This window comes from Triticum aestivum, chromosome 7D (assembly GCF_018294505.1).
Source record: "Triticum aestivum cultivar Chinese Spring chromosome 7D, IWGSC CS RefSeq v2.1, whole genome shotgun sequence".
NCBI classification, from domain to species: domain Eukaryota; kingdom Viridiplantae; phylum Streptophyta; class Magnoliopsida; order Poales; family Poaceae; genus Triticum; species Triticum aestivum.
The window spans coordinates 11,945,317-11,972,510 of NC_057814.1; the positions used below are offsets into that span (position 1 = coordinate 11,945,317).

Genomic DNA, 27,194 nt, shown 5'->3' on the forward strand with positions numbered 1-27,194 from the left:
GAGCCCCAGGCCAGACTTTTTTTTGTGCAGATATTTTTTCTAAAATGAATTTGTCAGTAACTTCTGAACTGTAGAAATGTCAAAGTAAAACAAATAAAACAAATTAAAACAATTAAAACATGCACCTAAACTGTAGAAATGGCAAAGTAAAACAAATAAAACAAATCACTAGCACTTAGCCCATTGGTATTGGGCATAAAGAAGTACCATACATTCAACATTGTCCACAAGTTCACGTGTCTGAATTTAAGCAGTCTAGTAGCACAACACGCATTTAGTAGCAGAACAAAAACTTAGTACCATACAATCAAACTAAGTAGCAGAACACAAACTTAGTAACAGAGTTTCATTTGTTTCCACTAGCACTGAAATATAGTGCAAACTTGCTAGGGGGTTTCCTCTTCCTCTTGCCTGCTAATATCCCTGGTTCTCCAGTGGATGCTCTTGGTGCATTGAATGTTCTTGTTGATGTTGATCCTCTTGGAGCTCTTGTTGATGTTGATCCTGTTGGAGGTGCTGGTGAAGACCTGGCTGCTCCTGCTGAAACTGTTGATGCTGAAGCTCTCTTATCTGCTGCTGTTTTTCTGTTCCTCACTGCTTTAGGAGGTGGAGCAGATGAGGCTGGCATCTGTGAAGTTTGGTGTTGATGTGGTGGTTCTGGAGGTGGGTGTGTAGCACTAGAGGAACCCCTAAAAATTTCTCTATTCTCCTGCATGACAGAATTAAAATAGTTAGTACATACAGCAGACCTAAAATAATTAAACAACTAATAACTAAACAAAGAATGCAACATTTTTAAATGACCTGGTGTAAGTTCTTTCTCATCTGAAGACTTGGGTTTAGAGCTTTCCCACAGTAAGTATATCTATGGCCCTGTAGACCACAATTGTTGCATGTAATTGTTCCCATCCTGCTTGTGTCTTTTGGTGCACGCACCTCAAACTGGCCCTTTCTCCTAGCTGTTTGTTTCTTCCCTGCTTTTCCTTTGAACACTGGTGGCTCTATATCCTGAGTATGGGTGTCAGGCCAGAATCCAGGACCAGGGACAGGGTACACTATGTCTTTGTATGCTTCAATATATAGTGGTTTCTTGAAAAATTCATGCACATAGTCCTCTGGGTGCATGTGAATCTTGCTCATTGCTGCTATTGCATGACTGCATGTCACACCTGTCATGTCCCACCTCCTGCAGTCACATGAGTTAGTAGCTAGGTTGACATAGTACTGATTTTCCTTACTAGACACTTGCCAAATGTCAGGACCAGCCTTATGTGCCTCACAAAATTTGGCATACTTCTTATTCTCCTCTAGTTTCTCTGAATAGTTGGGTGTGATCATCCACCTACTGTTCTCTGTTTTTTCCCTAGTCTTCTGCCTTTTGATCATCTGCTTAGTCCTAATTCCTTCAAACATAGTCCTAATTGGTTTGGCCCTAACATCAAGGATCATTTTGTTGAAAACCTCACTAAGGTTGTTCACAACAAGATCAGTTTTGCAATTGTAATCCATTGCAGACCTACACCAAGTCTCCTTTGGAATTTTTGTAAGCCACTTCCAGGCATCCTCACACTCTGCTTTAAGCTCTGCCATTGCTAATTCATGGCCATGTTTGGTGAATGAGTAGCTTGCCTGATCTACTAGCTTTTTTAGTTCTGCTCCTCTGAAACCAGCTGACTGAAAATTTGCATATATGTGCCTGAGGCAGTATCTCTGAGGGGAATCAGGGAACACCTCATTTATAGCCTTAAGAAGACCCTGATTGTAAATTAATAACCATGGTCATGAACAAAAAGAAATAAAGCCAGTAATAACTATATTTATCTGAACTACTGGCTAAGATAGGTTGCATACCTTTTGCCTGTCAGAAATAATGGTGTAGGTTCCAAATTTGCTTCCACTTCCAATGCAAAATCTTAGCTGGGTTAGGAACCATGTCCAACTCTCTGAATCTTCCTTATCAACCACACCAAAGGCTATGGGGTAGATGTTGTTGTTGCCATCTCTTCCTGTGGCTGCAAGAATCTGCTGTCCAGTGGTTAGCTTGATGAAGCAACCATCAAGCCCTATAAAGGGCCTGCAACCATTAAGAAATCCTTGCTTTGATGCATGCAAGCAGTAGAACATGTACTTAAATCTAGGAGTTGGGGCAGGGTTTTCTGGATCCTCAAATGTTGTAACTATACACCTGCTACCAGGGTTTGTATCAATAACTGCTTGTAGGTAGTCCCTTAGTCTATAGTACTGCTCCTTCTGGTCACCTTGTACAACCTTAATAGCCTTCCTCCTTGCCCTATAGGCCACACTCTTTGATACATCAACTGAAAACTTGACTTTGCTGTTTTTAATAAGTGAATCCACAGGTGCTCTAGGATCTGCTCTAAGAGAAGGCTCAACTGCTTTGGAAAGCCACTTAGTAGTAACCTTTGTGTTCTCTGCTAATGCTGGACAAGTGTGCTCCATGTTACACTTCTTAATGCAAAATGTTCTTTCATGAGCTATCCTGGAGGCACACATGTAAAATTCACATCCATGCTCTCTCTGTGAACACCAAACAATAATTCTTGTTGGAGTGTTCCTGTGGTAGTGAAAAGATCTCAAAGTCCTTATATGAAAATCTCTTAATGCTTCTCTGAACTGGTAAACAGAATCAAAACACAAGCTCTTGCACAAGAGTAAATGTGGATTGGGAATTGAGGGGTCAAAATATACCCTTTCCTTCATCTTTTTCTTACTACTCTTTGTCTTTGGCTTCTTCATGAGGTATGGTAGTTCAACTTCATCTTCTTCTTCCTCATCACATATGCCTGCATCACCAGCAAAACAAAACTCATCTGCTTCAGGAAACCAATCTTCAAAACGTTTTTTCTCTACCTCATTGTGACATCTGCTAGTTGGACCAGGGTTCTTCACATGTTTCACAATAGCAGTAGTTTGCAATGCTGTTTCCTCTTCAGAGCCACACTCTATTTCCATTTGTTGAACAGCTTCAGCACTCCCATCTGAATGAACTGAATCATCAGAACAAAATTCATACACTTCAGTGTCTCCTTCAAAGTGGTTCAAATCTGCCCCTCTTTGAATCCTGCTCCTCTCAAGCTGAGCCTTTCTATCATCTATCTCATTCTGAAGCTCAGATTGCTCCACAACCTTTTTCAAACAACAACTCTCTTGAGTGTTCATGTAATTCTGATTAGCTTGTGTACTTATTCCAGGTTCAACATCTCTCCCAACCCTTATGTTCACAACCTTGACATGATTAAAAAACTCCAACATTTCATGAACACTAGCTACATTACCTAAATACTTTACTCTTTCAGATCCAATTTCCTCCTCCTTCACATAGTACATGTAATCACTCTGCCCATACCCTTCACTAGCAATGAGTGATTGTAGAGTAAGAAAAGATATATCTGACTCATATATACCCCTTTTCACAGGGTTTCTTCCTTCTAAATGAAACCATATCTCCCACTTCTTGTCAGCAAAACTGCACAAATAGGTTCTCATGAATTGAATTGAAATTGACAGAGCTACAAGTGCAATACAGTTTACTACACATGTCCAACAAACAGAAACAAACACATCTTACTAATTTGCCAGATTGAAGCAGCTAACCAATTTGCCAGATTGAAGCAGCTAACCTAGCAGATGATATTTCCATACCTGCAACCCATTGCGATGACTGGGCAAGCTGTGCCTCCTGCTGCTGCGAGCCGGCCTACGTCGAGAAACTGGTGCTCCCCAACCAATTGTCGACTGAGCCCGCAGCGTCCAAGTTACTTGTGCCACTGCCGCCTCCACCACCCATATCGCCCACGCCCCGCTCCGGAACCACCGACGACATGGCGGCCGCCACCTAGTTCAGAGAGAGGGAGGAGGGAGAGAGTGCAGCGAGAGGGGAACGGATCAGATCTTGACCCGCACCCGACCGACAGTCGCCGTTCCGACAGCGGACGGGCCGTTAACGGCCGTCAACGCACGGCGGGCGTCCGTTCGCCAGCGTGGCAATTGAATCGCGGGCCCAAGGGGTCAGATTCAGGGTTAGCGCGGCCGAAGCGAGCGATTTCGAGAGTTGGTAGTTTTTTGCCACGGTTTAGGAAAATTTTGGTAGTTTTTCGCACAAAATCGTAGAGTGGTAGTTTTTTGTCACGTCTCCGTCAAATGTGGTAGTTTTTGGTTAAATACTCGATCTGGATCCGACATATCCGAGGGTATCAGTTTTTTATCCCTAAAAATATGATGTCAAATGTTTATTGAAGTCCTAAAACAAATGTATATTGAACACACATAATAAGTGAGAGATGCAGAGTAGGAGGATAAGCTGTCAAGGCTGACCACACATATAAGGGGTGCAGAGGAGGAGGATAATCTGAAAGGTTGGCTCCGCATAACAGGAGAAGGGTCCCGAAGACAGGTTGGCTCCGCAATTTTCATATACTACGGCTGTACCAAAATATGGCCTGCAAAAAGTCTTATATTTTGATACAAAAGGAGTATATCAGTAGAGGGATAGGCACTAGTAATACAATATATGGGTTATGATTTTTTTTTGCTATTCTTGATTATTCAACATGGTGGCGGTTATAGGTTGATGGTTATAGGTTGCTTTGGTATCACCAGTAAAACTGTGTTTTTCTGTTCTTGATTATCCATGTGATAGTGGCATGATCCATTGGTGTGTGTCTTAACATTGAATCATATGCTAAATTTTAATACTTATAAATCTTATATCTTATCTTATATATATATACACTAATTGGAAGCACCTTTCAAGCCTTCTTATTAATTCACATCATCAAAATTAATTACACCGTTGGATAATAGAATTTACGTCTAAGATGAAAGGATAACTTATGTAACATAGACGGTCATGCCATAAGAAAAAAAGCATCTGACACGTTCAATGTTTGAGAAACAAAAAAAGGAAAGCAGCCACGTTTTTTCTAAAAACTCCACGGTTGGAAAGGAAAAAGAAAATAACAGATTGCATCTGACACGTTCAACATTTTTTTTAAACACGTCTAACATTGGTGAAATAAAAAAACGTTGGAGAGACAATACAAGGAAATCATCCAGGGTCTTTTTTAAGGATAGCCTCCTTACATATTAACTTCAAAGATGAAAAGAAAAGAAAAAGATTGCATCGACGGATGGAAAGGAAAAAAAATAACAGATTGCGTCTGACACGTTCAGTGTTTCTTTTCTTGAGGGAAAAAGTCCATTTTAAACCCTAAACTCGTAGAGGTTTGGCGAAATGAATCCTCAAGTTAAAATTCCGGTCGATTGCACCCTGAACTATGCAATCCCGGTCTAAATCGAACCTTGACATGGTTTGATACATAAAAACGCTGATGTGGCAGGGATTTGTCTGGCTTGCGGGCCAAGCAGCAGCGATGTTGACCACAGCGCGCACTGGGCCGGCCCATCATACTCTTTTTTCTTTACGTTTTTCTGCAAAACGTTTCAAAAAACGTGCGCCATGACGTTTCGAACCCAGCACCTCACAGGCAATGTACGAGTGCGCTAACCATGCAGGAAAACATCCGCTTCGTGATAGTTTATTCTTCCATTCTATTTTTAGTAACGATCAATTTTTTGTGCTAGATTCCAGCTTGTTTGCTTTTTTGTGCCATTTTTCTTCTTTTTTCAATTTCGTGAACTTTTCTCGAGTTTATGAATTTTTTTCGTTTCTGTGAACTTTTTTCCGAATCTTTTGAATTCATGAACTTTTTCAAATTCAATGAACTTGTTTTCAAAATAATGAAAATGTTCTAAATTTGATGAACTTTTCAAGTTGACTAACTTTTCAATGAATTTGTTTTTTTTGCCTGTTAAAATGTCTTTTTTCTGTTACACTGCTAAAAAAAGGTGTGCACATAAGGTGTTTTGAACTTGCAACCTCCCCCTTTTGGTGCAAAAACTGTCCTTACCAACCACGCCACCTCACCTCTTGTGAATAATTTATTCCAATTTCTTAGCTTTTTTTCGTTTTTATCTAATGCGTGAAACTTTTTATAGAACTCGTGGACTTTTTTTGAATCCGTGGACTTTTTTCAAATCCACGAACTCTTTTCATTTTTACAACTTCTTTCAAAATTCCGAGAACTTTTCTTTTGAAAATTTGTGAACTTCTTTTGAAAACATTTGAATTTATTTCTAAATCCGTGAAATTTTTATTAAAAAATTGCGGCCTTTTTTTCCTTTTGAAAAATTGGTTCACGAGGTTTTTTTTTCCTTTGGTATTCCCTACTAAGATGTCCATGAATTTAACAAAAAATAAAAAACGAAAAATATAAATAAAAAGAACAGAAAAAGAAAGAAGAAAAAGAAGAAACAGGGATAATGTGAACAATGATGTGCTGTCCAGGTGGTTACTTCCGTCGACTAACAGCAGCAGGTCGCGGGTTCTAGTCACCCTACGTGCTCCTTTTTTGCAGTTTTAAAGAATAAAAAAAACGGCGCGTTTTAAAAGAAAGAAAAAAAAACTAAAGCGGGCCGGCCCAATGGGGAACAGTGCGGCGAAATGGCACCAATCCCGGCCATCCTGTGACAGGTCGTTGATCTTGGTTTGCCAAACGACTCCTGGGTTCAGTTTAGACCGGGATTGCATAGTTCGGGGTGCAATCGACCGGGATTTCGACTTGAGGGTTTGTTTCGCCGAACCTTTACGAATTCAGGGTTTAAAATGAACTTTTTCCTTTCTTGAGGAAACACATTCAATACTGGTGGAAAAAAAGGAAAGCATCCACGATTTCTTTTTTAACGATAGCCTCCTACCATATAAACTCCATGGATGAAAAGAAAGAAAGATTGCATCTGACGTCGGTGAATCAAAAGGAAAGCATCCACGGTTTCTTAAAATAAGGATAGCCTCCTTCTATAAAAATTCCACCGACGAAAAGAAAATAAAATCCATTTAATGACCATCGGAATTCCGGCAATAAAATCTTTTCCCGATTCAAAGAGAAAATCATTCACGGAAAAAAGTAAAAACATCTCTTCATCGAGTCCTTGGCCGCTGAAACTTACAATATAAATTGTTCCGTCCAAAAAAAACAAACATTTGACACGTACAAGTACACATATGTTGGTGACAGGACCATACATGTACGTGGATACTTAGTTGTAATCCATCACACTAATTTATGCTAAAAGAATCTATGGATACTTAGTTGTAATCCATCACACAAATTTATACAAAAAAAAAACAATCTTTTTTTGCGAATAAAAAGAAACTATCACACTAATTGTCCTACACGGAGCACATACATGTGTATATCTACCAGGGAATCTCATACGTACTTATGCTACAGACACGTACAGTTGGTGTTAAAAGAAAGGAAATCATCCATCGGTTCCTTAAAAACGATAATCTCCTTGCATAATAAAAACTCAAAAGGACAGATCCATTTGACGTCCATTAAAAGTCCATAAATTCCCCGCAGAAAAAGTCCATAAATAGATTCTTCTACCAACTGAGAAAGGAAAAAATACTCACGCAAAAAAGGAAAAACATCTCCCTAAAAAAAGGAAATCTACGTAACATATACTCTAGAATTGGTTTCATATGATTCATTGGACGTACTGATTGCCAATACGTATTTGCATATATAGCACGGCTATGCATGTCTTTTTTTATCCTTATAACAAAGACAAGAATTAGCCAATAAAACATCTTTATATCCGTATAAATTAGTGCATCAACAAAAAGAATTTGGAGGTGTCATGCGCCACAAAGATCTCATATAAACACATGATTGTCTATGCGTTATATTAGATATATATATATATAGTATGGATAGAAAAATGTAATTTTCCATCCATGTTAATCATAACAGAATTTTTTTAAGAATTCATTGGTACACACAAAAACTTATAATGTGAATAATCTATGGTTCTTATAGTATAATGAGAATATAGAACTTCCATACATATATTATTTGCTAGGATATCATGTATGTTGACCGAAAGTTATGCATGCATGTGTCCATTATTGTGTATAGAAACAAAGTTTTTATAATTCTACCATTCTTCCGTGGCAAAAAAACATGTATTTCTTCTTTTAGGTTAACTAAGAAAGGCTACAATAGAACACTTGACCTTTATGCCTTTTAGAAACTTATAGATCACGAGTGCATGATACACACAATAACTTTTGCATTCGTAACCATGTTTTCTACCAACATAAAAAAATACCTTATATAACCTTCATAAAGTAGCACATCCATATTTCCACAAATCTTCTATAAATCTGACGTGATTTGCCATCACATAGCGATATTTTTTATACTGTCGTCACACAATTGGACATAAACAATCAATCACAAAATAGTCAAAGCAATGTAACTTCATTGGATCCAATGTGCATGTGTAATAATAATAACCTATATCAAGATATCCAAATGATTGTTTCATATTTCTAATTTGTCAAAAATATGTTATATCTGATATTAAAAATGCTAGCCCGTGCAGGTGCACGGGTTGACGACTAGTTGGCTGAATTCGGTATTATTTTGATAAAACCATGTTTTACTAGTGATCTATGTGCATTGCCTTAATTTAATACGATAGGATTTTCTTGTGCACTTTACCATACACCTAAATGGGCACCTAAATTTAAGTTCCTTCAAATAAGCTAATGAGGAAGAATATAAATAGGAAGCAAAGATTTTGATATATACGCACAAGGTCTCAATATCATTTTGTCTCAAGAGATGTTGTAGCTGAAATGGAATACAACCAAACATGCCCGAGCGCAACAAAACAAAAAACAAAGACTGCAAAGAGGCTACCACTTTGCTCCAAAATCAGTAAAGACATCCCATTTGTATCCTAACCCTCATGCATCAACAATCCCACAAATTCATATGACGGTGAACAACATGATATGTTCGGTTAATCAATTTGAAACAGCCCATGTTGGGACTTATAATAGCATGCAAGAAAGTGTTTCACCTTTTGTTCATCGGCAACTAACCTGTGGATGCTGGAGATGAAGAGCTCGTTGTAAATGGTTACACCGATGCTAGCTTCATGACTGATATAGATGACTATATATAAGGGCCTGTTCGATAGTTATCTAGCTTCTTGATCCATCAAATCCTCAGTGGATCTGCGCCGAACAGTCCGGCTCCCAGAAGCTGCCTTCCCGGATCGGATGAGGTTTTACGTGTAAAAAACTGGAGCAACGTTTTGGGTGATCCCAGGAAAAACGAGATCTGGAGTTAGCCTAATTTATGAACGAATGCCACCGCCAAGTGACTCCACGGGCGCGTACCAGTTCACTACATTCTCTCTCCCCTCTCCTGATATGGTATCTCTCATGAACGAGCCACCTTACCTCACTAATGGGCCAACTTCGCTCCTTCCTGGGCTGGCGGCCCGTACAAAAAATAGAAGCTGAATCAATGGCATCGAACAATTTTCTTAGCGATGATTCGGCCGGTAGAAGTGGGAAGCTGGCATGCGGAGTGGGAGCTGAAGATTTTGCGAAGCTGGGCAACTACGGAACATGCCCTAAGTCTCAATCAGGCTATGTTTTCACCCTTAAGGATGGTGCAGTGGTTTGTAAGAGTTTCAAGCAGAACATTGTTGCGGATTCTACAGCAGAAGCAGAATATATTGCGGCTTTAGAAGCTTCGAAGGAGGCAGTCTGGATCAAGAAGTTTCTTGAAGAGATTGATGTGGTCCCAAGTGCGATGAACCCAATGGCACTCTATTGTGATAATAGTGGTTTCATTGCTCAAGCAAAGGAACCTCCCAGGTGAATACCAGACATATCGAACGCAAAAGTATCACATTATCCGACAACATGTCGAGAAAGGTTTTGTGAAAGTACTCAAGATTCACACGGATTTTGAATGTATCACACCCAATCATGAAGCCGCTACCACGAGCAAAACATGAGCAACACTGGATAGCCATTGGTGTTAAAGAAGCTATGTAACTAGATTATTGACTCTATTGCAAGTGAGAGTCTATTGGAAATATGCTCTCGAGGCAATAATATTGTATTATTTGTTTCCACATTTATAATTAAGAGTTTATGTTCTATACTATAACTACAATGATTCTGGAATATGCGATTGAGTGGAAAACTCATTAGCACGCGTGGAATGATGAACGGTAAAATCGATTCCTAGTCTTGCCTCTAGGACTATCTCAAGTGTTGTTTGTGATTATGTTTTCCAGATCTTGGGATATGGTTAAGTGTAACTATAGTCCCGAAACAACTTTGAGAACATGACATTAGAAGAACGATCATACTAAATTGACCCAACATGTTTGTTATACTTTGAGATACTATCGTCACATGTCAATCAATATAACACAGAAAATTAACATATGCTTTAGTTCCTTAGACCATGAGAGTATCATAGCCACTTCTTACCGTGCGGGACTTTGGGGTTGCTCAAACATCATCAGATCTGTAACACGGTGATCATAACGACAACTTACAAGTTCATCAGAGAGTTTGACAAGGGGCTAGATAGCTCAAGAGTGACATTTGCTCCTCCGATGATGGAGAGATATTCTTAGGGCCCTCTCGGTGTGACAGCATCCATCATCGTCTGGCCAGACATAGGTAACTAGGTCACAGGGATGCCGGAACATGTCAACCAGAAAGAAGAACAAAACCGGTAACGAGGAGACTGGCATAATGAGCATGAGAATGACTCAAGAGGAAACCGATACATCTCACCTCGGGCTTTGTAAAGTATCGCGAAGAAAAGGGAATAGCACATGATAACCAAAGGTTCACGCTAATATCATTCGTGTATTCATAGGGAACAATATGGATGTCCATGGTTCCGCTATTGGTCATTGAACGAAAGGTAGTTTGGTTCATGTTTATGTTTTACCAAACCTACAAGGTCACAATCTTAAGGGAATCATGATCTGTTGAGTGTTAGTGGAGTGAGAGTTATGAAAAATATTCTTGGAATAGTTCCGGAAATATAAGAAATAGTTTCGAGAGAGCTCCGAAAGAGTTTCAGATGTTTCCAGAATTGTTCCGATAGATTCTGGATAGATCCAAAGGGTCCTTGGTGCAAGGACACCTTGGCTGAGCAAAGGGGTAAGGACCATGAGGCCTTAGATCAGTGCAAAAAGGGTTTTTGCTGAGGACATGGGCCAAACGCCAGGGTCCCTGACGTTTCCCCCTTGGGCTAAACGCTGAGGTCCGTGTTGTTTCCGAAAATGCCAGGAACCTTGGCGTTTCATGTTGGAATCCGAGAAGGACTCTTCCTTGTGGTCCAAATTGACTTTGGGGAGGCCCTCTCCCCAAGTTGCGACCCAAGGGCTCAACATATAAATAGAGGGGCAGGGGCAGGGGCAGCCCCTAACAAAAGTTTTGGAGCCTCCTCTAGTTCTCTAGTTCTAGTTTTAATCTGGAGTTGATCTAATTAGAGCTAGATATAGATCTCTCTAATTCCCTTAATAGAGAAGCCCCGTGCGGTTCTCTTCTTCTCTCTCTAATTATCCGGCGGCGATTAGCTCTGAACGGCAAAGTGCTGCCAGATCGTGAAGCCCGTACACTTGCAATCTGTAGAGAGGTCGTGTTTTCGGCCTTTGGTTCGGAGGATCATTCATGAACAATTTGATGGACTTCATCAATGACCTACACCAACTCTTCTTCCGCTGCAACTCATAGTTGGTAACGATCTGATCTAAACCCCTTATGTTGTTAAAAATATGTTCTAGAAGCAATAATAAATTGGTTATTATCATATTTCCTGTTCATGATAACTTTTATTATTCATGCTACTGCCTCAGTCACGGTTTAAAAGGCGCACTTCAGTTTTCATGCATTTTTAGAATAGGAGAGGATTAAGGCGTGTGGCCAATTAATGCTAAGTTACTTAAGCCGTTTTGAGTGCGCCTAGCTGTATCCCATGAAAGCAGTGCTTTTCCTTCACAGGTGTATACGCGGGGTTGAAACATTTCATGCATAGTGCGAACGTCTCTGTCCAGTCTCCACCACTGCATGACAATTAATGCTGAGTTAATTTCTCTGCTAATTAGGCGTCATAGTTAACAACTGATGCTATTTTTCAGTATGTGGTACAACCAACCACTAATCACCTTGGTCCTAGAGATTTTTCAGTACGCCCTGTAAACTCTGACGGAGGGAATAGAATTGTATTGACCGGAAACTTAAATATATGTGTGAAAAAAATACATAAACTACATTGTGTCCTTGGTAAACCTCTACTAGACTAGCTCGTTGGTCAAAAATGATTAAGGTTTCGTAACCATATACATGAGTTGTAATTTGATAACGGGATCACATCATTAGAAGAATGATGTGATGAATAAACCCAACCGTAAGCTTAGCATCAGATTGTTTGGTTATTTGCAACAACTTTTTTCATGTCAAGTATTAGTTTCATAGACCATGAGATCATGCCACTCCCGGACACCAGAGGAATACCTTGTGTGCTATCAAACGTCACTTCGTAACTAGGTGATCATAAAGGTGCTCTACATGTATCTCCGAAGGTGTCTGCTGGGTTGCATGGATCAAGACTGGGATTTATCACTCCATGTGACGGAGAGATATCTCTGGGCCCTCTCGGTAATACAACATCATAAGAAGCTTCATGTGACTAATTAGTTTAGTTACGGGATCTTATATTATGGAACGAGTAAAGAGACTTGATAGTAACGAGATTAAACTAGGTATGGAGATACCGACGATCGAATCTTGGGCAAGTAACATATCGCCGGACAAAGGGAATTGTATACGGGATTAACTGAATCCTCGACATCGTGGTTCAACCGATAAAGATCTTCGTGGAATATGTGGAAACCAATATGGGCATACAGGTCCCCTATTGGTTATTGACTGAAGAGGAGTCTCGGTCATGTCTACATGATTTCTCAAACCCGTAGGGTCGCTCGCTTAATGTTCGATAGCGCTAGAGTGGTATAGATATTAATAGTGGAAAGTACAAAGGTTGTTTTTAGTCCCGGATGGGATACGAGACATCACGAGGAGCTCCGAAATGGTCCGGAGGTAAAGATTTATATATGGAAAGTTGTTGTCGGGGTTCCGGGAAAAAGTCTGGTTTTTTCGCTACTGTACTCGAAAGTCACCGGAAGGTTCCTGAGGGGTCCGGAAGTCTTTGTAGGGTTCCACCACGTCCCAAACAGTAGCATGTCTGTAGGGGGGCGCCCTGGCCTTATTGGGCCAGGCGCACCAGCCCGTACTTGGCCCATGCGCTTAGGGGAAGGGCCCTCCACTTGGCTTGGAGGGCACTCCTCGCCCCTTGGCTGCCGCCCCTTGCCTTGGGAGGGGGGCTAGGGCTGGCACGCCCCTCCCTCACCCCTATATATAGAGGACAGGCGCACGGGGCAGCCAACCCTTCCACGCTTGCCCCGTCTCCCTCCCGTTAGTCCTCTTCCATGTTTCGTCAGCGCTTGGTGAAGCCCTGCCGGAATTTCGCTGCCACCACCACCACGCCGTCATCTTGGTTCAGATCTCATCTACCTCCTCTTCCTCACTTGCTAGATCAAGAAGGAGAGGACGCTGCCAAGCCATACGTGTGCTTAACTCGGAGGTGCCGTCCGTTCGGCACTAGATCGGATTGGATCACGATTGGATCATGAAGAGTACGACTACATCAAGTGCGTTACTACATTAATGCTTTCGGTCTACATGGGTATGTAGACACATCCCCTCTCGTTACTTTGCATCTCCTAGATTAGATCTTTGGTGTTCATAGGAATTTTTTTGATTTTCATGCTCCGTTCCCCTTCATATGCATCTTCATAGTGTTCCTGGACCGTGATCGTATCACGAATATTTTTGTTTTTCTACTACGTTTCACAACATCCATAATGCATATGAAGTGCTCCATACGCATATGGAGTCACCGACTCACCGTAGGCGACTCTAGTAGAATTTCTATTAGAGCAACTCTACAGAGTCGTCATGTGGCCTCGCTTTCCATAATAACTGCCAATATGAACATTTTAAGCCAAAATAGCACTCGAGCATAGTTAGAATATGAGTTTCGATCGACATAATTTATCGAGCTCACTCGATAAATGTCCTTGTAGCCTCCATATTGGAGGCCTCCATATTTGGAGGCTGCCGGGGGCGGTACGGAGCTCACTCTATACAGTGTAAGCGCGGGAGAAAAGTTTCAGCTTCTTCCTCCTCATGCCATGGTCGAGTTTAAAGCAGAGCGTCACCTGCACATGCGTATTCGCATTCTGATTAATCACTGGGGAGTGGGGCAATGTGACCGGTAACCACCCACACATTAATGGCCTCCATCACTCCTCTCGATTCCCAAGGCGGCCATTCAGATGGCCACGCGACTTCTTCCTTGACTATAAAATCCCGGCGGCGAGGCCTCCCCTTCACCAAAGCCCTAGCCGCCTCCTTCCCCCTTCCCACCTCCTGCTTCCCTCCCATCTCGCCATGCAAGAACGCAACATATTGGCTGGACTTGGTAGTGGAGCAGAACCTCCCGCCCTTGCGCACCAGCGCAAACTCTCACAACGGCTCTCTAGCCACAATTGCCTCTGGATCCTCCTCCCGTGGCGGCGGTGAATCTGGCAGCGGCACGAGATCTAACCCCCTCATCCGGGTGAAGGAAGAGGAGGACGCCGCCTCCATTGGTCCCGCGGGACCCCTCGTCCCGGTTAACGATGTTGTCCCTGTCAAGGCCTAGCTAGTGCCGTAGTCTGAGGACCTCATTGACGGCGTGTTGAGGCTCTACATCTTCGAAGCTCGCAACGAGTAGCGCATCCTCCGAGGTTATGCCCCCGCACTCACCGATGAGGAGGAGCAATGGCAGCTTGTGGCTCCTGCTCGAGAGTCTGTTCCTACGCCCACTTCGACGATCTCTCGGGGACGAGGAAAAGGAGGAGGAGAAGACCCGTAACTGGACGATGTCGGCCACCAACAGTGTAGGTAGCAATGTCAGAGACACTTCTTGTTTTGAAAATATCATTAAACGATGTTTGTCACTAAGTTTATGTAAAGCGGCACATTTTGGCCACTGAATATAGTTAATCACTTTGTAGATGCAATGTTGTCCCAAATTAGTGTTTTCGAATCCTTCAAATTATGTGTGTGAATTTTTAAGTTGATGCAAAGAAATAGAAGAAGAAGATATGGTCGCGGTTCCATATCCATAGGAGGAGGTCGACCTCCTCCAAATATGTGTTTGTGGTCGCGCCCTCGATATCCATATGGAGTGTACTCTATATGCCATATGGTGACCGTAGATATGACTTGACTTGTGGGAGTTATAATATGAACCATGTGACCGGTTAGTGATAGAATTGATTTCTCTTCTTCTATCTTCTTTGTGTGTCCCGTACCCCACCACATGCAGGCATAGCAGACCTCCACATAAGAGCATCTACAACCAGGCACCCCAAACCATCCCCAAACTCTCGGACGGGCCGATTGGTCACTGACCGGTCAAAAATATCCAACCCACCAGGGGCGCCTCAAACCTGTCCCAGACGCCCGGGCCATCCGGCACCCCTCATATCAAACCCAAAATGTCTGGGCGCGTCCGCCACGTCAGCTCGGCCCACCACTGACCCCACTCCGTCCCCCACAAAAAGCACAATCCGGAAACCTAGCTCACTTCACTCTTCGCTCTCGTTCTGTCCCCTATTCTCCCCTCATCCAATTTCTCCGATTTGGATCGAATTCGATGACTCTGGCGAGCATGTCGGGCTCCGGAAGATGCGCCGACTCTGAACTAGATGTCAATGAGGAGCTGGCCGTCTGCATTGCGCTGGAGGGGGGGTCCAAGGTGGACACGGGGGACAGTTCCAGATCTGTCCCGTTGCCGGTTCCCTGCTGGAGCAGCGCGAACGCCGGAGCTGGCCCCTCCCGGCCCGCGTGCAACTCTGCGAGGGTTGCTTAGTCTGCGCCGCCCCTCCGGCGTCGCCTTCCCGCACCAGTTGCTGCCAGTGCTGGGTACTAGTGCCGTTCCGCCAACCCTGTGGACGCGCATGTAGGAATTGGAGGCGTGCGTCGCCCGCCACTAGAGGCAGCGGGCAAGGTAGAGGGAGACGACGGAGCAATCCGTTCGCCACCTGCACGGGTTGTCGGCGGAGCCCGACAAGGAGGAGCGGCTCCTCGCTTGGGTCTACCGTCGTTTGCTTATGACGGCGGAGATCTCCGGAGGAAGAACGCCAAGGTGGTCCGGCTAGCCATTGAGCAATCGAAGCGCGAGGTGAAAGGGTGGCCAAGCTCAAGCGGTAGCACCGGGCCATTCGGCGGATGAAGGGCCTCATCATCATCTCCGATTGCTCCTTGGACGACGATGACCACGACTTTGACTCCGACAATCCACCACCTACTGCGGAATCCTACAGCTACGCCGGCAACTGGAAGGGCAAAGGCCCAACAAGAAAGTGGTGAATTTCCGCTGTCTCCATCGTTAATTTCTAGTTTTTTAGTACTCTAGTTAGAATCGTTTCGTCATATATATGCGGATTATTTGAATTTTGACTGTACTTGGCCATAAGTCGGGCCAGGCCTAATAAAGCCCGTAGCAGAAAACATAGGCCCGAGCCCGTCCCGACCCCCAGGCTTAGATTTTAGGCCCAGGCCCAGGCTCGACCCATCAGAGGAAAAGCCCGTCGAGCCTCGGGTCGGGCCTCTTCCCTAAAACGCAAATATGCAAGCCCAAACCTGGCCCAGCCGGCCTTCGGGCTCAGATTTCAGGCCTAGGCCCCGCCCGTGGGCAAGACCGGGCTGGGTCGGGTCAGGCCGGCAGGGCCGGGTTCCCATGGCCAGGTATAACTTTGACTAGCATTTGCAGATCCATTGGTGATCAAATTGTGCATATCTATGTCCGTTTCATAGTCCGCGCGATGATCTACATACTTTTTATTCTTGTTGCATGCTTAGTATGGATATAGGGTATCAGATATGAGATACACGGATGTGGAGGACAGAAATTAAACAGTGTCGTGACAGTGCCCTGGGCGCATTCGCGGGCGTTTGAGGGGTCAGTTTTGATGGACCTTTCTCCGCTCCTCTTATTACCAATGAAGCCATCAAACAGGGAAGACGAGGGGGAATGAGGCCATGTCTGTTTGGGTTTTTACTTTTGCGTTTGTAGTTTTCCATTTTGACAAAAAGCCAAAAAAACTCTTAAATATGTGCTTTTGCTTAGGCTTTTGGCTTATACCATCGTATAAAGATATTGATTCATAAGCCAAAAGCCGAAGCAAAAAGTCCCTATTTAGGAGTTTTTGTGCTTTTAAAAAAAAGTAGAAAAGATACAAAAGCAGAAGCAAAAACCAAAAAATAGGACATGAGGCGGCGACATGTATGGAAGTTGTGCCAGCGGGTAAAGTTGGGAGTATAGCTGGCCATAGATTGGGCTAGGCCTAATAAAGCCTGTAGCAGAAAACCTAGGCCCGAGCCTAAATTTCAGCCCCGGCCCGACCCATCAGAGGAAAAGCCCGTCGGGCCTCAGGCCGGGCCTCTTCCTTAAAACGAAAATATGCCAAGCCCAAGCCCGACCCATGGGCAAGACCAGGCTGACCGAGCCGGGCCTAATAAAGCCCCCGTAGCATAAAACTTAGGCCTGGGCCTAGATTTCAGGCCTAGACCTGGTCCATCAGAGGAAAAGCCCGTCGGGCCTCAAGCTAGGCCTAAAATGTAAATATGCCAAGCCCAAGCCTGGCCCAACCCAGCCTTTGGGTTCAGATTTCAGGCCCAGGCCCGGCCCGTGGGCAAGACCGGGCCGGGTTTTCCATGGCCAGGTATAGTAGGGAGTCACTGCTCTGAATTTTTATATGGTGGAGATGCTCTTAGGGGTCGTAATCTGAACCGTGAGACAGGTTAGGGGTAACATTGACATCTCTCTTGGGTTCTTCTTCTTCTTCCATGAGTCCCGTTCACCACACCTGTGCTGCCATGGCGTAGCTCCACCTTGCGCTCCTCAATCGAAATCTCTTTGTGTAGGTAATTCCGCCCTCTTTTTACATGTTTCATCTGCTGCTTGGCTTCTCATCCATGACTAGAATTATCTTTTGCTTGCTTCAGCTACAGGCGGGGATCGATGTTCCGATTTATCAGTGCTTGGCTACAGGTGGTGCTCCGGTATATCGCCGCATGGCTTCAGGCGGCGGCGGCCGCGGCGTCGGCAGCGGCGGATAAACTGGATGCTGCGTCGCTCTCGCTTCAGGGGACGGCGGCGATGGATTTTCCTGCTACTGTTTCGCTTGGCCCCCTCCACCGGCAGCTCCATTCATTCAGGGCCGCCAAGAACAATCTCCCAAACGGGGTTAGCGAGGGCCAGGTCCGGCGCCTCGAAGAAGATCTGGAGACACTGTTCACCGAGCTCAAGATCGTGTCGGAGGCGGACGACCCCAGCTTCACGGCAAGGTGCTGGATGAAGGAGGTGCGGGAGCTCCGCTACGACGCAGAGGACTTCTTCAACGAGGTCCCGCGCTCCTCCCCCGGCGCCGGCAGAAGCGCTCTTCACACCCTCATTCTTTCAATCCCCAGAAAACTGAAGCGGCGGCGCCAGGTTGCAGAAGCTTTCTCAGATCTGTGTGCTCGTGCCAAGGATGCGAGTCAAAGACGCCAAAGTTTCCAGCTTGGACCAGCAACCATCAAACCTGAATTTGGACAAGTCAATGTCAGCCGCTCCAAGAGCCTCGGACTTATTGGCCTTGAGGAGTCCATGGATAAGCTTGTCAAGCTGCTGGCTTTGGACGACCAAGAGATTGCAGAGCTGCTGGCTTTTGACAGTGAAGATACAGAGCAACTAGTTCAGGTGGTACCCATCTTTGGATCTGCAGGTGTTGGCAAAACAACACTTGCCAGAACCTTCTATCGGAACTTCGGGGGGAAATTCCAGTGCCGGGCTTTCGTGCGGGTATCTCGAAATCCAGATATGAGGAGGATACTTTCCAGCATGCTCTCACAAATTAAGGCGCCACCGGTTCATGGCTTTCCTGATGTGCAGGACCTTATTGACCATGTCAGAGAATATCTGCAATGCAAAAGGTACATATTCTACTAGTACTGAATACTCCTTGTGTGCATATGTACCTTTCAATTGTATGTACATTTCAGTTTGTGCATCAGGAATGATAATGCTCAATCCTGATGTACACGATCAAGTGTGCTTTCACCACCGGTCCATCAGGAATATGTACATGTACCTTTTGCATTGTTGAACATGTACATTCAGGAATATGTGCAGGACCTTATTGACCATGTCAGAGAATATCTGGAATGCAAAAGGTACATGAACAATAGAGAATATCTGGAATGCAAAAGGTACATGTCCATGGAGTATATCTTTTAACTGGACAAACGATGCATTGTTGAAAAACAATGATAAATGTCTTGAGCAAATAAGCACTACTGTATATCTTAAGAGGCTATTTGGGTTGGATTTAGGAAAAATAAACCTTTTCAATTTTCTATTCTTCATGAATTTTGATTGCAGGAAGTTGATGAATTGGGAAAAGTAAACCATTATTTTTGGATTCCTTATGTATACACATGTACATGTACCAATCTAGAGCCCAGGGGAATAGACAAAGTTGCCTCCTATGTAATCTTAAGAGCATAAGTTTTCTTAATGCATTTTTTCCGGTGTAGCAAATTACTCGTTTCAATTGTTTACTTCACTGCCCGCTTGATCTTCCTTAATGGCCTTACCCTTATCCACTGCGCGCTGGCAACTCGCGAACCTATCAAGCCCGTGACTTCTCTTGCCCGTGATATTTAGGATATAGTATTTCTTACTTTAAGATTACTAACAATAATACCAATTTCCTTGTAATTTGTGGTTTATTTATTTATTTTATTTTGGTTATACTTCTTTTTTTGTTTTTTTGTCAGCTTGACAAACATGTTTATTGTGAATAAAATATTCTGCAGATACTTGATTATAATTGATGACTTGTGGGCCTCCTCGACATGGGATATTATTAGCCGTGCTTTTCCTGATGGTGATTGTTGCAGCAGAATAATAGTAACCACGGAAATCAAGGATGTAGCATTGGGATGCAGTAGGTATCAGTTTAAGTACATGTATGAGATGAGTCCTCTTAATGGTGATCAGTCAAGACAGTTATTCCTCGGTAGAGTTTTTGGGTCTGAAAATGGTTGTCCTCCAGATTTCAAAGAAGTTACATATGAGATTATTCGAAAATGTGGAGGTTTACCATTAGCAACTGAAAATATAGCCAGCATGTTAGCATGTGAATTAAACTTTGATCAATGGAAGCACATACGAGATTCTTTACCCTCTGTTTTGAGATTGAGGACAGACCCTAGTTCGGAAGGGTTGAAAGAAGTTCTGAACATTATTTATGACAATCTTTCACCATATTTGAAGACATGCTTGCTATATCTTATTATGTATCCAGAGGGAAGCACTATCAGCAAGGACGAATTAGTGACACAATGGGTAATTGAAGATTTTATCGGCGAAGGGCAAGACAGGGAGAAAATTGCACGGTATTACTTTGATGACCTTGTGAGTAGAGGAATGATCCAACCTGTTGATAGAAATTATAACGATGAGGTGTTGACATGTACAGTTCACCACATGGTACTAGATCTTATTAGGTACAAATCTCTGGAGGAGAATTTCATCATTAATGTGAGTTGTTTTCAAACAACTACAGGTCTTCCTGACAAGGTTCGTCGACTGTCTGTCCAGTTCGGTGGTGCAAAATGTGCAAATATACCGGCAGACTTTATGATGACTCAAGTTAGATCGCTTATATTTTTTGGCTTCTTGAACTGTGTACCTTCCTTTGTGGAATATAAGCTGCTTCGAGTTCTGATTCTTCATATCTGGGCTGATCAAAGCAAAATATTTGACCTCACTAGAATTAGCGAACTGTTTCAGCTGAGGTATCTGAAAATTGATTGCAACATCACTGTCCATTTGCCAGATGAGATTCAGCAGCTACGATTCTTGGAGACATTAGAATTGCATGCACCAGTAAGTGATATGCCATCGGATATTAGTTGCTTGCCCTTACTTCGCACTCTGGGCTATTTTGATCTCGGCAAGAACTCAATAGAGAATGTACAGAGCCTTGGCGAGCTGAACAATCTCCAAGACCTTCATCTCACCTGGTCTAACATAGCAGACCCTGACAACCTGAAGAACAATATGCAATGCCTGGGCTCAATTCTCCGGAAACTCAGCAACCTCAAGTCTTTAACTCTAGTACGTGCAGCCTCCTCTCATCCAGATGTTTTAGACGATGCTGGTGGTGCAATCTTGGGTATTACTGGCGATGTCTTGAGCAGCGTGTCCTCTCCCCCACCCCTTCTTCAGAGGCTTGAGCTGTCGGGGCGCTGTTGCATCTTTGCCAGCCTACCCGAGTGGACCAAAGAACTTGGCAATCTCTGCATTTTGAAGATTTCAGTTAGGAAGTTGTTGAGGAAAGATATTGATATCCTCAAAGGATTGCCAGCCCTCATGGCTCTCTCGCTGTACGTTTGGACTGCCCCTGTAGGAAAGGTCGTCTTTGATAGTGAGGGGTTCTCAATTCTCAAATACTTCAGGTTTACATGTGCTGCCCCATGCCTGGCATTTCTGATAGGATCAATGCCTAGTGTCCGGGAGCTTAAGCTAGCATTCAATGCTAATAGAATGGAGCAATACAGCCAGATAGTTGCTGGCTTAGAGTACCTGATAGAACTTAAAGAGATAACTGCAAAAGTTGGGGGCACTGGTGCGGATGAATCTGATAAAAGGTACGCGGTGTCGGCATTGAGTGGCGCCATTGCCAATCATCCATGCTCTCCTATAATCACAGTACAATGTGTAGATCGGATTTTGTATGGTGAGGACGATACGAGTGCCGTCACACAAGAACAAGAACACTGGACTCTGGAAGAAGAACATGAGATGCAAGAGGAATCGCTTGATCCTCTTCCTGAACTTGTTCCCATTCCAAGCACACAAACACAAATGAGAGATGGAAGCCAGAATGGAGGAACAGATAGCTCAAGGGAGGTGCTGACACAAACAAGAGAGGGAGTTCAGGATGAATTAATAGAAAGATCGATGGAGGTCCTGACATATGAACAGGAACATGTAACTCTGGAAAGACAACACGAGATTCATGAGGAATTGCTTGATCCTCTTCCTGAAGTTCTTTCAACTTCAAGCACACAGACACAAGTGAGAGAGGAAGTGCGGGATGGAGAAATAGAGAGATCAATGGAGGTGCTGACACAAGAGCAAGAACAGCATACCCTGGAACAACAAGATGATATGACAGACAGAGTGCTGAATGTACAAATAGGGACATTGATGGAGGTGCTAGCACAAGAAGAACAATGGCGCAATAATATGCAGAATAGTGGAATCGGGAAATCGATGGCGGTGGTGAGCGCTTCCCATGGCACCTTGGACCCCCTACTGGACAAGCTCAATGCTTTGCTCGCCGAGGAGTATGGCAACTTGGAAGGTGTCCTCCATGAAGTCAGTGCCCTCAAATCTGAGCTGACATTGATGCATACGGCGGTGAGAAAGTACACGATGCTAGAAGATCCAGATGTCCAGGTGAAGTTATGGCTATCGTTGCTGAGGGAGTTCTCCTATGATGCAGAGGATTACATTGATAAGTTCATTCACCAGCTCGACAATGGCGGACATCATGGCGGATTCAAGCAGATCTTCGGCAAGACTGCTTGCCAGCTGAAGACGCTTGGATCTCAGCATGAAATTGCAGAAAAAATCGATGAGCTGAAAGATCGTGCCAAGAACTTGAAAGCGAGTAGTTACAAGATGGATGATACTGCTTGCATCACATCTTGCCATTCCACCGTGGATCCCCAGTTGGCTGCTCTTTTTGTTGATTCTGCACACCTTGTGGGCATTGACAGTCCAAGAGATGATCTTGCCAAGTGGACGGTCGAAGTAGGAAACAGCTCAGCCAAGCATCATTGCAGGATGTTATCTATTGTTGGGTTTGGCGGATTGGGAAAGACAACACTAGCGAATGAGGTGTATCGCAAGGCTAAAGGGCATTTCCATTGTCAGGCTTTTGTATCAGTCTCACAAAAGCCGGATATAAAGAAAATTCTCATGAACTTGATCTCCCAAGTGTCTCCCCATGGATTCACGAAAGATACTTACAATTGGGACAAAATGAGATTAATTAGAGAGCTAAGAGAACTGCTAAAGGATAAGAGGTAATTTCAGCCCACATTCTTTCCTCCAAAACATGTATCATCTCTCATGCGTATTCTCATTAATTTTGACTGTAGTTACTGCTTGTACAATTGTTTTTCTCAACGAACACCACTACGATTCTAGCATTACTTTAGTTTTTACATCATGGCCTATGCAGTACTATTATGTCCAAATAATGAGTACAATATTGTATACACCTTGGTCCTGAATTACCCTTCTGAAATATGGCTAAAAAACGTCCAATGCAGGAAACTTCTGTCATATGAAAGTATGCATAGCCAAATAGCCAATAACTATTCCTTATGTTCTCGTCTTATCGATAATATTGCCTTGATTACGGTGCACTTATAATCGGAGGTAAAAAGAAAAAACATCAAGAAATCGGTGTTAGTTAGAAGCACTAAACAGATATGCAAAATGATTAACTGAACTAAATTCCAAGACTCGGTATGAGGAAGATTAGAGGTGAGTTGTAGTAAGTATATTGCTCACCATTACGTATCATCTTTGGCTCCTGAGTGGATGCAACTTAATAGTAACAATCTGATAACTACCCATCCTTATCAAACAAATATTAGTTGTTAAATGATGCTGTGAACTTCAGTTAAGTGGATGCAATACTGATGTACGCATAAAATTGGATATGGAAATATAAGGAACAGTGAAACAATAGCATGATGCACTTAATACCCTCCGTTCCAAAATAGATGACCCAACTTTGTACTAACTTTGTACTAACTTTGTACTAAAGTATTTTGGAACGGAGGGAGTATTTGAGTACCCATTGGAGTTTTATGGATTTTTTACCTTTTCTATCTGAATTACTTAGCATAATAATTGAATCTGTTTTCTAATACTAGGTATCTTGTTGTCATTGATGATATATGGTCCATATCGGCATGGAACATTATCAAGTGTGCTTTTCCAGAGAATAACTGTTCTAGCAGAGTTATAACTACTACACGCATTATTGAAGTTGCAAGGTCATGTTGTATGGGTCAAGATGACCGCATGTATGAAATGCAACCCTTGAGTGATTTTCATTCTAAAAGATTGTTCTTGAGAAGAATTTTTGGGTCCAAGGATAGTCCCGATATGCTGGAAGAAGTTTCAAATGAAATTTTGAAAAAATGTGGAGGCCTACCATTGGCAATTATCAGTGTATCTAGTTTATTGGCAAATAGGCCAGCTAACAAAGAGGAGTGGGAAAAAGTTAGTGCATTGGACAAAGACATAGGTCTAGAGGAAATGAACAGAATACTATGCCTTAGCTACAATGCTCTTCCAGATAATCTCAAGACTTGTTTGTTGTATTTAAGTAATTTTCCTGAGGGCTGTGTGATTGAGAGAGAGAGATTAGTGAGGCGGTGGATAGCAGAAGGCTTTATCTCTGAAAATCATGGGCAGAGTCAGCAAGAGGTCGCAGAGTGGTATTTCTATGAGCTTATCAATAGAAGTATGATTCAAGCAGTGGACATCTGCTATGATGGTAAGGCTCGTGCATGTCGAGTCCATAATATGATGCTTGAACTCATCATTTCGAAGTCAGCTGAGGATAATTTTGTCATGGTGATTCGTAGCAGGCAGACTGGTTTGGTAAATCGCCATGGTTGTATTCGACGGCTATCAGTCCAGCACATTGACCAGAATATTGCATCTGTATTGGCAAATGAAGATCTAAGCCATGTTCGCTCTTTAACAGTAACATCATCAAGTTGCATCGAACACTTGCCTAGTCTTGCTTGCTTTGAAAATTTGCGTGTACTAGATTTTGAAGGGTGTGATGGATTGGAAAAGTATCACATGAAGGGTCTTGGCAAGTTTTTCCAACTAAAGTACCTGAGCCTTAGGGGCACTTGGATATCACATCTACCATCAGAAGTTGTGATGTTACGTAATCTAGAGACCCTAGATATTAGGGAGACACATGTAGAAGAGTTGCCTGCTGAAATTGTCCACCTTACGAAGCTACAACATCTTATCGCTTCAACAGATTATGTAATGCCTGGAATAAAGATACCAGATGGAATCGGGAATATGAGGAACTTACGGGTATTGTTGGGCTGTGGTATCAGCTCGGGTTCTGTTGGTGCACTAGAGGAGCTCGGTAACTTGACCAATTTGAATGAGCTCGATGTACAGTATTGGGGAATAGGATCCGAGTACAAGAGGCATGAAGACAGGTTCCTCTCCTCATTAATCAAGCTTGGTAGCTGCAAGCTACAGTCTTTTAGGATATGGAGGAAGTGCCCTGGTGATGTCAAGTTCTTAGAATCATGGCTCCCTCCGCCATTTTCCCTCCAAAGATTTGAGATGAGTGGCTGCTACAGTTTCAAGTGGATTCCATGCTGGATTTCACCAGCACTGACCAGTCTTGCATACCTAGAAATTAATATAGTGGAAGTAACGCAGACGGATCTGTGCATACTTGGAGAGATGCCTGCCTTGCTTCACCTGGGGCTAACATGCCAGACTTTCAGAAAAGAAAGGCTTATTTTTTACAGCAGAGGATTCCAGCATTTGAAGGAATTTGTGTATGATGTTTCTGTATTGCCATCGGGAAACCTTCTGTTTATGGAAGGGGCACTGCCAATGCTTGAGGATCTTAGCCTAATCTACTGTGTATCAATGGTTAATGCCTATGGGTTTTTCCTGGGTATCGAGCACCTCCCAAGACTCAAAAATGCACAAGTTCGCCTCTACAAACAGGGCGCGGCATCTTCTGATATCGCTTCCGCAGAAGTTACTATCAGGAATGAAGCAGATGACAATCCCAACCGTCCCAGAGTAACTCTGGTGGAACATGTAAAGAGAGAGGATTATTGCTCCGACGGTTGTCCTAACAGAACCGTGGCAGTTGAAGGACTAGATGCCAATACAACTAACCAGAAGGTATTGGTCATTTTCTTTACCAAGTTTTAGTGGTTCATGGTTACAACAATCACTCCTTTGCTGTGTCTGTTTTGCGTTTTATCCAAATTTTTTGGCTTTTTGACCCCATATTGCAGGGTGGATCTCGAAAGACAACAAATCAAACTACAAATCGTTGAGAAGCCTATTTCTCAGCCGCGTGTCTTACCCTTTTTAGGGAACTTATTAAATTCATGAAGAACTACAAGTGGGAGGTGGCGAGCTGCGCTCGCTCGCCTGGAACGCTCGGACAAAGCCTGGGATGAAGCAGATGACAATCCCAACCGTCCCGGAGCAACTCTGGTAGAACATGCCAAGAGAGAGGATTATTGCTCTGGCTAATGAATGTTCTAACGCAACTGTGACAGAGTTCTGCTGACAAATCCAGAATTAGTTGCCAATACAACAACTAAGCAAAAGGTATTGATCAGTTTCTTTACCAAGTTTTAGTGGCTCATGTGCTTCCGACAATCACTCCATTGCTGTCTCTGTTATGCATTTTATCCATACCACCGTGACGCCTATTTCTCAGCCGCGTGTCTCCTACCCTTTTTAGGAACTTAAATTCATGAAGTACACTGCTAGTGAGAACTGGCGCGCTGCTGCCCGCTCAACTGGAACGCTGTGGTGAAGCCTGGAACGCTCGAGCAAAGGGGCCGGCCCCGGATGGAGGGGTCAGTCATAAATGCTACTCCCTCCGTCCCATAATGTGACCCTAGTGTCAAAAAACGTCTTACATTATTGAGACGGAGGGAGTATTTTCTATGTGATACTATGAGAATTTTGTTGTTGTTGAACTCTGTATCCTATTGTTTTCACTGATTAAGAATTAAGCTTGCCTCTTGGGTTGGAGCCTTGGTCTTATTTACTGGAGTATTTCCTTTTTGTGTGTGTTGTAAGCTTATCCAACGACTTTTATCAACCGAAGAGGTGGAAATGTACAGGAGATGCAGGCTCTTCATGGACCCTGCATGCATGCTTCTTTACATCTCCTCTTGTGGCATTTGCAGCAAGGAAGGCCGGCCATCTGAATTTACAACATTCTCTGGTGCACTTTTACACTATGAATTGTTGTCAAACTGTTGATTAAGCATGGGATTGCAAAAG

General features: G+C 43.3%; 1 protein-coding gene across 2 annotated transcripts; it reads left to right on the top strand.

Moving 5' to 3' along the window:
- Positions 1 to 17,807: 17,807 nt before the first annotated feature.
- Positions 17,808 to 27,056, top strand: LOC123164117 (uncharacterized). 2 transcript variants are annotated; one of them, XM_044581537.1, is made up of 6 exons: positions 17,808 to 17,956; positions 18,038 to 19,006; positions 19,892 to 23,176; positions 24,038 to 26,069; positions 26,186 to 26,507; positions 26,644 to 27,056. In XM_044581537.1, exons 2-5 carry the CDS (start codon positions 18,054 to 18,056, stop codon positions 26,225 to 26,227), a joined length of 6,312 nt encoding a protein of 2,103 aa, XP_044437472.1. In that variant the 5' UTR covers positions 17,808 to 17,956; positions 18,038 to 18,053; the 3' UTR covers positions 26,228 to 26,507; positions 26,644 to 27,056. The 2 variants fall into 2 exon arrangements, with proteins under 2 accessions (XP_044437472.1, XP_044437473.1); XM_044581538.1 differs by having other exon boundaries at positions 17,808 to 17,952.
- The last annotated feature ends 138 nt before the right edge of the window (positions 27,057 to 27,194 follow it).

Coding starts and splice junctions, on each gene's coding strand:
- LOC123164117 (XM_044581537.1), top strand. CDS start 18,054: ATGTTCCGATTTATCAGTGCTTGGCTACAGGTGGTGCTCCGGTATATC. Junction 19,007..19,891: donor GAATATCTGCAATGCAAAAG/GTACATATTCTA, acceptor AATATTCTGCAG/ATACTTGATTATAATTGATG. Junction 26,070..26,185: donor CCAATACAACTAACCAGAAG/GTATTGGTCATT, acceptor CCCATATTGCAG/GGTGGATCTCGAAAGACAAC.